The sequence below is a fragment of the Tachysurus fulvidraco genome, chromosome 6, assembly GCF_022655615.1.
Source record: "Tachysurus fulvidraco isolate hzauxx_2018 chromosome 6, HZAU_PFXX_2.0, whole genome shotgun sequence".
Lineage (NCBI taxonomy): Eukaryota > Metazoa > Chordata > Actinopteri > Siluriformes > Bagridae > Tachysurus > Tachysurus fulvidraco.
Genome location: NC_062523.1, coordinates 20,613,260 through 20,625,401, shown reverse-complemented (window position 1 = coordinate 20,625,401; position 12,142 = coordinate 20,613,260). Strand labels below are relative to the sequence as shown.

Below are 12,142 nucleotides of genomic sequence, written 5' to 3'. Positions count from 1 at the left end.
ATGATTTACAGTGTCAACAGCAAGATAAGAAGATATGAATCAAGTGTCTGATGCATTGTCTTACAACTCTTTATTCCGACTCTAAAATATCTCTCAGATATCCAGAGTGACCAGTGCCGAAGGGCAGAGTCCAGCAGCACAACACAAACAAACATTTAAGCTGTGACGTCATTATTCACAGCCAGCTGCAGCACAATGAACACAAGACTTTTGTTTCACTTTACTTTTGTTTGCGGTTTCTTCAACAGCTGCAACTTTGGCTGCCTTTGATTCACAAGTGGATAGTGTGAGTTAATCCCACATAAACCAAATTATTGCTGTAGATTATCTACACAGGTTTAAAGGGGAGAATTTACCTTCATCTTACTAAATCTGATGTTTGTTTGAATTTTTTCAAAGATTTTTTTTCATAATTTTTTTTTATGAAGGCTTGCATTCCTGGCTACAGAATAAGGAGGACAGATCAGAGACCAGATCAGGTTTGTCTGGATATAATAAGAGAAATCCTTACGTGACATACAATGCATGAGAAATCAGTGTAAAGACTCTGAGTGGCACATCCTTCAGGCAGAGCTTTATTCTGTGGAAAAATGACTTGGAAATGGGTAAACGTCATCTGCACTCTTCTGTCTCTCTTCACATCAGTGGTTGGTAAGTTTCTTGCCTTTATAAGTTCTCAAGAGATGCAACTTAAATTTTGAAAGCACATTGGAACTGCTTGAATTTGATCTCAGTATATTATTAATTAGCTGTTCAGGGAATAGCTTAAAAAAGAAAAACATTCAGTTTGTCTCCCTGTTCTTTAATAATAAATCCATGTACTGAACCAACACAGTGTCAGCTATATGATATTATATGATATATTTCACATTACATTTCATGTATATACATATTAAAGTGGGTTTAACTCCTGGATTATTTTATTGTTTATTCATGTGAAAGCTTTTTATTCAATAGTCATTTATTCAGTAAAAACAAATTAGAAATGTATGTAATTTCAAGCAGAGTAATCGAAATGATTTATAATACAATATAATACAATACAATATATATTTGATACTGTTACTTGCTCAACAGTCTCTGTACTGTACATACTCTTGTCTGTAGCCTATTTATTCTTTGAACATATTTTCAGGTAACACTCAGGATAAAATTGTTAATGTAGAAGAATCCATGGAAAACTGTGCAGACTTCAACAACACAACATATGAAAAATACAGAAATATGAAAGGTGTATACGTCCAGTACCTACTCCTAACACGAAGGAATGCAGACTGTGCTAGTCTTTTCACCCAGGACTGTCTCAACCACACACAGAACCATACTGTACACTTTACCAGTACCCTTCCCACTAAAGTCATTATTCATGGATATAGGTAGGAAAAGCAATCTGATAATAGTTCATGATAATGTTATATTTCTCTGTTCAGTACACTGCCATCTCTTTTAGAGTTCTTGGCAGGAAGCCCTCCTGGGTTAGTGGCTTAGCCCAGGCTTTGTTAGAGAAGGAGGATGCAAACATCTTGGTGGTAGACTGGCTTCTTGGAGCCTCTTATGCCTACAACAACGTTGTGGATAATTACAAAGAGGTGGCTGTACAGATATCAATTCTTATAAATCAGCTTTCGGTAAGTGTGTTATATTAGTAAAACATTTTATTTCTTCAAGCACTTGCAAGAAGGGATAAACAATCATCTGTGTGTGTCATCTGAGATAGATAACAGTGCTCTTTTGTGCTGCTGATGCAGACCAGTGGCGTCAATCTGGAATTATTCCATCTCATTGGCATAAGCCTGGGAGCTCATGTAGCAGGATTCGTAGGAACTCTGTTCAAAGGCAAACTGGGACGAATTACAGGTGAGGAACTACTGTAAATAATGAATAATATGTTAATACATGATAATTCACACCTGCATCAGACACTTTTTATTATGGAACTTTTGTTTCCAATATTGTAGCTAAACTACACAATAGTTTATCCTATGTGTAGTTTAGCTATGTGTCCTATGTATTCATTGTTCTGTGTATTTATTATTCTGCATATGTCTCAAACTGTTGCATGTGCATGTGGCCTTGTGTGGCCTCGAGAAATGACATTTTGTTCCAACGCATACAAGCTTTATTCAAAGGAATGACGAAACTCACTTCACTTGACTGGAGAAACCAGACTACAAATCAAGCAAAATCAAGATGTCTATCTCTGAATAATGGGTTGTACATGCTTGTTTGAGAAAATCATCTGAACAAATTGATTCCTTAAACATGTCAGTCTTTAAAACATAATGGAAATGTCAGCCTTGTTGCTGTGAATAGTGCTATTTGTTATTTTTAAAGAAAAAACAATGATCATATTATAGATTAGCATCGTAGATTTTTTTTCCATCGTAGACTTTTACATCTTTCAGAAAAATCAGTTAAACTTACGCAACCCTCAAGCTTTTGTAATTCTTTCACAACACCTAACACTTCTCATCTATATAAACTTTCACTTTCATGGTTTCTGTTTACACAGGTCTCGACCCAGCAGGGCCCATGTTTAAAAATGCTGACCCATTTGACCGCCTGGATCCCTCAGATGCCATGTTTGTGGAGGCTATACACACTGACTCTGACAGTAAGAATCTAACAAAACCCCACATAACTTAAAGCCTGCTGTGAAGAGAGGATAGTAATAGCCAATTCTCCTCTTTTCTGCTGAACTGCTTACACAGAGACCCTGCTGTATTTCATGATACCAATTCTACTCTCCATTAACTCTATCATGTTTTACTTATTTCAATTATATTTGACAGAATTTGGAATATCTATTCCTGTTGGGCATGTGGATTTCTTTGTCAATGGTGGGCTGGACCAAACTGGATGTGTACAGTCAAGTTTTACATCAAGTATGTGGACAATCAAGTATGTGGCTATTTCATGTACAGTATGTGGACAAATTTCAACAAATCCCTAGACTGATTCAATTGCAACAGGAAATTTAAAAATCCTTGATAAACAATCTCTGCAGCCACAACGTGCCGTTTGTGTTTATATTAGTAAAACTAGGTTGGTCCTTTAAGGAATCATAAAAGTTTCTTGAGTAATTAATTTAAACCTTACAAATAATTGCTTTTAACAATAAAGGTTTGTTGTCAGTTTTTATTTATTTTCCAGTCTATGGCTATGTAATCTGTGACCATATGAGGGCGCTGCATGTGTACATGAGTGCACTAAATGGCTTCTGTGCGCTCACTGGCTTCCCTTGCTCCAGTTATGAGGCTTTCCTGGCAGGCCAGTGTACCAGCTGTGATGGCGTTTTTAACAACATCTGCCCACAGATAGGTAAAATAAGACTTCTGATAACTGCATTTGTTATGGTAGACAATCTTTGCAGTCTGTTTCTAAAGATATATATATCTGTTTCTGTGTGTGTGTGTGTGTGTGTGTGTGTGTGTGTGTGTGTGTGTGTGTGTGTGTGTGTGTGTGTGTGTGTGTGTGTGTGTGTGTGTGTGTGTGTGAGAGAGAGAGAGAGAGAGAGAGAGAGAGAGAGAGAGAGAGAGAGAGAGAGAGAGAGAGAGAGAGGTCATATAATGCTGGTGCTGGACATGTAATTAGAATATCCACAAAAAGTTGATTGCTGGTGTTGGTCCACTGTGTTTTCTGAGGGCCAAGGCCAACGCAGCCAAGTTTTAGAGCACTTCATGCTTCCTGCTGCTGACCAACTTTATGGAGATGCAGATTTCATTTTTCAACAGGACTTGGCACCTGCACACAGTGCCAAAGCTACCAGTGCCTGTTTAAGGACCATGGTATCCCTGTTCTTAATTGGCCAGCAAACTCGCCTGACCTTAACCCCATAGAAAATCTATGGGATATTGTGAAGAGGAAGATGTGATATGCTAGACCCAACAATGCAGAAGAGCTGAAGGCCACTATCAGAGCAACCTAGGCTTACACCTGAGCAGTGCCACAGACTGATCGACTCCATGCCATTCCTGTTCATACTTGTCAGTTGGCCCAGATTTCTAAAAAGCCTTTCTTTGTATAGGTCTTAAGTAATATTCTAATTTTCTGAGATACTGAATTTGGGATTTTCCTTAGTTGTCAGTTATAATCATCAAAATTAAAAGAAATAAACATTTGAAATATATCAGTCTGTGTGTAATGAAGGAATATAATATACAAGTTTCACTTTTTGAATGAACTTTTTAATGATTTTCTATTTATATGACCAGCACCTGTATGTGTATATATTTATATATTTTATATAAGGTTAGTGTTTATAGGAAAACATGCCACCCTCATAAACATGACTGAACACCTAGTGACATGTATTTTCTTTCTTTAATCTAAATTAGTTGTTATTTGATGTCAAGTTTGCATAACTTGTTGCAAGTCAGTGGAGTGTTTTCTCCATGTAGAAAGTTCTTTGTGTCCACATGGCTTTCTCATGCTTATAGGTGGATTTATTCTAAAATTGTTCCTAGTTGTGAATGAGTGTGAAAGTGCATGGTGTCTTGTGATGAGGCATGCCTTCCACATGTTGCACAAGTTCAGTCTGATGAAACCACTTTGTGTCATATGGAATCTAGGTTTAGGCCAGTTGTCATGAAGGATGTATGAGTTAATAGGGCAAAGGTAGCTCAGTGGTAAAGGAGTTGGATAAGTGCTTAGAAGGTTGTATGTTTGAATCCCAGGACCACCAAGCTTTTGAGCAAGAGCCCCATTTGTATAAATGTAAGTTGCTCTGTATTAGGGTGTCTGCCCAATGCTGTAAATGTTTAGGCAAATTAATCAAGTTTATTTTATGTGCTTAAATCTATCTAAATCATTATTGCTATGATCTCAAGTGTATGGGTCTGGTAAACAGAATTGTAATAGCACATAGTAGAATTAAGTGTTATATAAGTTAAAGGTTATAAATCAATATCATATATTGATGAAAATTGCTATTTGTCAAAAGGAGTTGTTACATTTTTTAAAGACTGGTAAGTAAACTCAGTTCAAACTCTCATCCTATTCATCTGTGTGTTTGTTCCTTAGGCTTGCTGAAGAACAGTGGGATAACAGCATCCCCATTACCCATACATGGAAAGGTCTATCTCCTGACTACATCTGAAGTTCCCTTTTGTGGTTGGTTTGTTTTTCTTATATACTTAACATCGTGTATCAGCTGAGAAACAGTAAGCTGTATGTCCACACAGATTAGAGAGTGGTTATTTGTTAGTTTTCCATGGATTTGAACTAATGAACATACAAGTGTGAAAAGCAACACATCGTGTTATGTTCCTGTGTGTTTGTCATTATTCATAGTCCATCACATAATGATTGAGCTAAAAGTGTCCCAGCTGGAAAAGACTGCAGTGGTGGTGCTCACACTGGTCTCCATGCAAGACATCAAGACAGAGCAGAAACTCTATCTGTGTGTATAACCTCTTTACATCTTCTCCATTATGATTACCAGTAAAGCACTTATGGAAACAACCACATCCATTTCACATGTGATCATATATTTTCATGTGATTATGTGAGTAATGTCTGGAAAAACACACAAAGGTGGAGCACTTGTGTGAAAAGTGTGTTACTGTTTGGACAAAAATAACGAAATTTATTCTTCTGTATACATATTCCAGAAATAAAGACAAAACCATTTATAAAAAAGTAATAGGGTATCCAGAGCCTCTATGCAAGATCGAGTCCATCCATCTGAAGAATACTGGAGCATTATTATACAGACAAGGGAACATCCACTTTGAATACGTTTGTGTCTCCACAATGCCTAAAATGAGGTAAAAACAAAGATGTTAAGCGCTCAAAGTCTTTTTTGTATTTAACAAAGATGTTAAGCGCTCAAAGTCTTTTTTGTATTTTATTTAGGAGAACAGACACATTGTGTGTGGAGAACATAATGATCAGTAGGAGGACACCATGGTCACATGATTTAATCCAGGTGTGCTGAACAATAGTGGGAGAGAGGAAGAGCCACACGACGGACAAAATAGGAAGATGCATCGTACAGACACACAGAAGAACCGCATATGTAAAGACAACAGCATTTATTATAGAAGTGTTCCATTAAAAGCAAATCTGCATGTATAGTGTAAAAAACTACCATTTACATGTGCTTTATTCAGTAACATTATTCAGATATTCAGATATTTCAGAGCAATTCTAATGTCTTTTAACAAAGGTCAATTACTGGAGTTGTCAGATGATTTCTTTTCTCCGAATATCAAATAATGATGTAACTGTTACAATGTAAATTCTTCCTGTTGACATGTCACATGTATTATGAGCTTAACCGATATGTTTGACATTTGTGATATACAGTAGCTTGGCAGTCTGGGTATTATTTAATGTATAGATTATCTGTATCTGTTATCAGACAAATGTATGGACAACATTCGGTAATTTCTACTGCAGGCAAATTAAAGTCTGAAATCAATATCAAGCATGCGATGACTTTTCACCGAGGTTTTATTAAGGATGATTTGGCCCCATGGAAATGTATTGATTCCTTATGGTGAACTAAAGAATCACATAAAATAGTAAATGCTGGTTGAATGTTTTCCCTGTACTCATTTTTATCCTGTGTTTTAAAAACACACACACACACACACAAAGCAAGAACGCAGTGTGACGTTAGGAAATGAAGTGAAAAGTGAAGAGGACGTTTTACTTACAATCAGATCTACAAAAATACTCACTACCACAGGCTTAATAACAACATTAAAGCAAAAACATTAACAATAATAGCCAAAGTTACATTTAGCTTTGTTGATCAAGGCCAGTGGAAGGAATCGGTACTGTATTACTAGCACAGATAATTTCTTTCAAACCTCTTTGTCCAATTTACAGTAAGTTTCTGTACTATAGGAACATAAGCTACAACAGCAGAGGAAATGAGAAGCGTGTAGGGAACTTGCTGAGGCTCTGGTTCCACTCTTGGCTTTGTTTATGGATTAGATTATTTTTAGAGCCTTGGGGTATCCGTGGGAGCCAGTGGAGCACGTCCTCTTTGATATCGAAACCTTCCAGGAGTATCACCTTCTGTCAAATTTATGAAGAAAATCAACAAGTGGTCATTTGCAATCGTATAGCAATATATCTATACCATTATAGAAGTCCTTTGATAGTAATTGTTTTGAATCTGTCTGAATCACTACAAGTCACTCTCTAAAGTGTGGTGTAGCCTATCTGTCCACATAGCCTAACCCATATCTCTCATTCCTCCACAGGCCTTGTGTACAAGGTCAGCATTTCAATGACAGTAAAGCCCATCTCTTCCCATCAGCTGTCCTGCATGCCATCCAATACTAACCTTTCCTCCCCCCATGAAACGCAATATCACCCACAGCTGGTGCAAGCATGAATTTCAAAAGAAGCAAGAGGATTAATGAAGTCTACAGATTTGGATCACTGGATTTCTCATGACCTTCCAGCCTTTAAACAAACAAATATGCAGAATGATCTAATATAATCAGTAATTAAATTTGCATTTTCCGCATCTATTAAAAATGTGTACTGTATTGTATGTGTTATTTGTAAGGCAAGGAAAGAACCCAAAGCCTTCTCTTTCACTCACATCAGTCCATGTGGACACAAACACACAGATACAAGTTAAATCACATGCACAAGAAACAGTGATTTACTGCACAATTTTAGTTCTGTTTTTCAACACAGAATAAGGTTTTTTTTTATATTTTCATGCATACAATTACACTCATAGAAGAGTTAGATGTTAATTGCAAATTCACTGCAAAGCACATTCCTCTTCTGCATTCTCTGATGTTAGTCAAGTGCTTGATGCCAAATGAGTGCAACAGTGCCACTTCAAAACACAGCAGACACACTTTTCCCCGCATTACCAGTCCTAACCTATTTGTGTGTACTTACATGTCACTTAAGAAGTGGCCCAGTGTGTTAGCTTCAGCAACCTACTTTCTATTTCAAATAATCCCTTTCACTCCCATAGTCCACAAGAGAGCCTATCATATCAGCAAAGTCCTCGAGGACTAGGCTGGTTGAGTCCTCACCCGAGGGCATCTCAGGATCCGTGGCCCAGGAAGAGTGTCGCTGGGAAGGCTGACCTTTGAGAAGAGACTCCTTCCCCTGTCCTTGTTGAGAGTTTGCTGCACCTACATGCTGATTGCTTGGAGATGGGTCTATTGGCACAAATATCTGATTCCCTTGGCTTCCCCTGGGTGGGGAACTGGCACTTCCTCCGTCACTACTTTGTGGCGTTGGGGCAAGAACGTGGTAGAGGCTGGGCAGACGGATGTCAAGGTGTACGCCGCTCTTGGCAAAGAGTTTGTCATTTAGAGAGTACAGTTTATCTGCAATGTCATTGCCAAGCATGACTGAGAACAGACGGGCAATGTAGCGATCTTTAGCTAGAAGGAGATAAAGACGTCTGCGGCGCCAGGAGATGTAGTGGCAATCCGTCTCTGCTGTCAGTGTCACCTGAGGATGGGGAAGAGACGAATGTTCAGAGGTTATCACTTAAATGTTGGATGTGAAGAAGATATTTAAGATATAGTTTATTCTACAGCAAAGATGAAATTGTATTGCACTATATTAGAGAGACTCTAAAAGCATTTGTTAGGGCACCTGGAAGTTTCCCTCCTCTGTTGGTCTGAGGGATTCCCATTCTGGAGAATCCAGGAACTGGAGAGGGAATATATAATGAAGGAACTGACCTTCTAAAGACACACGAATTCTATAAATGGTAGAAAAACAGAACAATGGGTGTTAAAGTATTAAAGAATTAAAGTATTACAGTATTAAAGAAATGTTAAGCCACTCGAATCAAATCAAGACCAAAGTCTTATTTCACTTATTAGCAAAACATAGCATATTCTTAGACATTTCGTCTTATAAAATGTGTATGCTTACAAATCATAAACATAGTAATTTTGCCCAACATATATACCATTGACTTACATGCATTTACGTTAATCCTCTTTACAAAAAAAAAAAGAATTTTGTTAAGAAAATTAAGATCAAGACATGGTCCCTTTTCCCTGAAACTGCATAAAGTCAAATATCAAATGTAAAATAAGTTAACTGATCAATTTCACTTAAGTCTTAAATCTATCTTTAAAATGAAACTCATTCCTGATTAGAAATAAATGTTTGAATTGCAGTCAAATATCAATCAACATCTCTATCATAAGTATATAAATAATTATACATATATAAAATATGATACTACATGCACTCACAGGAACCTTTTATTGAAATATATCTTTTTTTTTCAAAGCATAACATATAAATAACATTATGCAGATCTTGATTATTATATTATAAATCATTTATTTCAAGTAAAGTAATAGGTGCATTTATATATATGTATTGGACAGCTGAGCGATTATTACATATCTTTGCCTGTTTGCTTTGTAGGATTAATTGTTTTTTAATTGAATAATAAATAAATAAATAAATAAATAAATAAATAAATAAATAAATAAATAAATAAATAAATAAATGAAACTGAACACAATTACTGTGTTTCTTCCAAAACACACACACGCACACAAAAAAACACTTAATAAAACTTCCTACTGGTGAAGTTAGAACTTGGACCTTATTACTTGGTTGGTTGGTTGGTTGATTGATTGATTGATTGATTGATTGATTGTATAAAGAGTATATATTTATAAATATAAATTTATAAATTTATAAATTTATACTATATATATCTTTATATATATGTAGTTATATACAAAATAATTAATTTCAGAAAAGAGAATAGCAAAAGATAAACCTACTGGATTATCCACTGAAACAGCATTTTACTTTTTCAGCTATGTTTTGGAAAATACCTGCAACAATTACCACATTTTTAACATAAATGAGTAAAGTTGTGTGTGTCATACACATGACTTGTAAATAAAGGACTTTCTATAAAACTTTAACAAATAAAAGCCATGAATCAACATGCCCATTATAAAACACTAATCTTGAACATTCTTACTAACCTTCCAGAGAGCAGAAAGGAGAGCTGGTCAATAGGCGTTTTTCCCTCTACCGCATAAGTGTCTTCGGCCTTGAGAGCGAGCACCTTGTTCTCACAGGCCGCAGTGATCTCTTTGAACACCTGCACAGGTACGTCCAGTGGTAGATAGACTGCAGAGTAGAGGGCAGAAAGCTCCTCATTGGCCAGACCATCCCGCATCAGCCGAAAAATCAGGTGGCACACCTGGGCTAGACACTGCAGCATCAGCAGAATGTTCCAGAGAAAGACATCGAGGCCACACACTGACAGCCAGCCCCACAACGCCAAGCACAGGAAAGCAGGAGCCAGGAAACTAAAGATATATAAAGTTCCATAGGTTCCACTGCCACCCATGTACCCCAAAATGAGGATGGTGTTTCCCAGATGGTAGATGGCACCCTCTGTACTGTTGGTCCATTCTGTACATAGTGAATGACCATAGATTATTGTATCAAAGCTAATGTTGCTCATGTTCTATTCTCCACGTGAAAGAGATTTCTTCAGGTTTCCAGTAGGATCGTTTACTTTCTTGATTTGTCATAAATTTTCCTTTTCTTAGTGAAGCCAAATAGTTCACAGCGAATATCCAATATAAAGTTACTAAATATTAGTTACTTCCTAATTCACTTAGCCCATGATAATAAAAAAAAAACCTATGGAATGTAGCTTCTTTCATTCTGTGAGCCTCTTCATCTCTCATGCTCCCACTCTGTCTTTAATTTCCACTATATCACCTGCTATGTCTCGTCTCCCTGTGTCTCTACTCTCTCTACAGCAGAGTGAGCACTGCTGGAAACACAAAGCAGGAAAGGAATGGGCTGGGGTGGGAAGTGAGACACCCCTAGATGGATAACCATGTTTGGAATTGAAATCCAAGGAGGAAAGAGTCAAAGACAGAAAGCAGACCAGCTACTTAACATAACACACCACGGCAGAGAGATTGAGATGACGAACGATAACAAGTGAGAAAAGCAAAAGATTTCACAGAGTTGCAAAGAGAGTTACACAGGCTTGTCATTTGTCCCGCACATAATTGGCAGAAATCTCATCTTAGCCGAGATGTTTCCTGGTTTTGCTTAAGTTAATGCTGGAGATTCTGGGTAGAAGTACAGAGGTCATGTTACATTGTTGTCCCTTGTTTGACAATCTCTAGTCACAGTTCTACATATCTTGGTCCAAGAGCCACTATAAGAGGGTTGTACCATTATGCCTCCCAATAGGGGTGCAGAGGCCAGGAATAGTTTACTACTATTTCATGACATTTAAACACGCAGAAGTCTTCATAGTGTTGTATATTGCATTCTGGTGTACACACACAAACATTCAATTCAATGTTTTGTTTTAGATTTCTTGACATAATTCTTGTTTGTTATTTTTTTAATAATTTTATGTACAGCACTTTGGCCAGTGTACACTGTGTTTAAGTTAGATCTGAATATTTAAATACTTACTATGTAATAAATATTCTGAAATCTGTCCGCAATACGGAATAATAATTACTGTCTTTCTTTTTACACTTTCCTCCTCAAATACCATCTTCTTCTAACAGAGTTGCTTTTGACAGAGTTGTTCTTCCCTCCTGTGGCAGAAGCTGATAAACAGCGAATGTTGCACTTCAGAGTAGAAGATTCTCTCATCCATACAAGGCACTGAGCCAGGAAGAATGTGAGGACACATAAGCGGCTCATATACTGTAGCTAACTGTGATATACAGAGCCAGGAGAGAGAGTTCATGCAGCTGCTCAGCTAAACTTTTATGGCAGTCATGAATCTTTTCACATATTTGTAAAGTGTGTAAACCCAACAAAGCCAACTTTTCCTTATCATGTGTCTAGATTAAAGAAGAATAAAAAATGCATAACGGTAGAAGTAGTAATCATTATTATAAAAAAAATTAATTCATTGTTTCTGAAATTTTGTTAGAATAATAAATGATTTATATATAAATATAATCTAATTATAGATAATATAATAAATCAGTTGTTCATCAACATTACCATTATTGTCATTATCATTCTTAATATCAATAATAATAATAATAATAATAATAATAATAATAATAATAATAATAATAATAATAATAATAATAATAATAATAATAAAATGCAAGGACTCCATTTAAGTTAAAGTTAAGTTCTAGTTTTACATCTCAAACACTCCTGATTA

At 36.4% G+C, this 12,142-nt stretch overlaps 2 protein-coding genes across 8 annotated transcripts; one reads left to right on the top strand and one right to left on the bottom strand.

Annotated features, from left to right (window-relative positions):
- The first annotated feature begins 138 nt into the window (after window positions 1-138).
- pla1a (phospholipase A1 member A) lies at window positions 139-7,577 on the top strand. 6 transcript variants are annotated; one of them, XR_007140871.1, is made up of 13 exons: window positions 148-286; window positions 429-651; window positions 1,136-1,376; window positions 1,451-1,628; window positions 1,749-1,857; window positions 2,513-2,614; window positions 2,793-2,885; window positions 3,136-3,321; window positions 5,023-5,112; window positions 5,293-5,401; window positions 5,613-5,768; window positions 5,857-6,019; window positions 7,218-7,356. XR_007140871.1 is itself a non-coding variant. In XM_027164575.2 (13 exons), exons 3-13 carry the CDS (start codon window positions 591-593, stop codon window positions 5,936-5,938), a joined length of 1,407 nt encoding a protein of 468 aa, XP_027020376.1. In that variant the 5' UTR covers window positions 148-286; window positions 429-479; window positions 568-590; the 3' UTR covers window positions 5,939-6,543. The 6 variants fall into 6 exon arrangements, 5 of the variants coding, with proteins under 5 accessions (XP_027020378.1, XP_047671079.1, XP_027020376.1 ...); XM_027164575.2 differs by lacking the exon at window positions 7,218-7,356 and having other exon boundaries at window positions 429-479; window positions 568-651; window positions 5,857-6,543; XM_027164576.2 differs by lacking the exon at window positions 7,218-7,356 and having other exon boundaries at window positions 3,154-3,321; window positions 5,857-6,543.
- On the bottom strand, window positions 6,021-11,861 carry popdc2 (popeye domain containing 2). 2 transcript variants are annotated; one of them, XM_027164581.2, is made up of 4 exons: window positions 9,960-11,855; window positions 8,590-8,698; window positions 8,016-8,442; window positions 6,021-7,029 (listed from the first exon to the last, which is right to left on the bottom strand). In XM_027164581.2, exons 1-4 carry the CDS (start codon window positions 10,445-10,447, stop codon window positions 6,953-6,955), a joined length of 1,101 nt encoding a protein of 366 aa, XP_027020382.1. In that variant the 5' UTR covers window positions 10,448-11,855; the 3' UTR covers window positions 6,021-6,952. The 2 variants fall into 2 exon arrangements, with proteins under 2 accessions (XP_027020382.1, XP_027020381.1); XM_027164580.2 differs by having other exon boundaries at window positions 6,896-7,029; window positions 7,876-8,442; window positions 9,960-11,861.
- Between the last annotated feature and the right edge of the window lie 281 nt (window positions 11,862-12,142).

Excerpts from the sequence above, each read along its gene's own strand:
- popdc2 (XM_027164580.2), bottom strand. The coding sequence starts at position 10,447 with ATGAGCAACATTAGCTTTGATACAATAATCTATGGTCATTCACTATGT. Across the intron at positions 8,699-9,959 it reads TCCTTTCTGCTCTCTGGAAG|AATTCGTGTGTCTTTAGAAG; the intron begins GTTAGTAAGAAT and ends TACCATTTATAG. Across the intron at positions 8,443-8,589 it reads CAGAGGAGGGAAACTTCCAG|GTGACACTGACAGCAGAGAC; the intron begins GTGCCCTAACAA and ends CCCCATCCTCAG.
- pla1a (XM_027164575.2), top strand. The coding sequence starts at position 591 with ATGACTTGGAAATGGGTAAACGTCATCTGCACTCTTCTGTCTCTCTTC. Across the intron at positions 652-1,135 it reads TCTCTTCACATCAGTGGTTG|GTAACACTCAGGATAAAATT; the intron begins GTAAGTTTCTTG and ends ACATATTTTCAG. Across the intron at positions 2,615-2,792 it reads TATACACACTGACTCTGACA|AATTTGGAATATCTATTCCT; the intron begins GTAAGAATCTAA and ends TATATTTGACAG.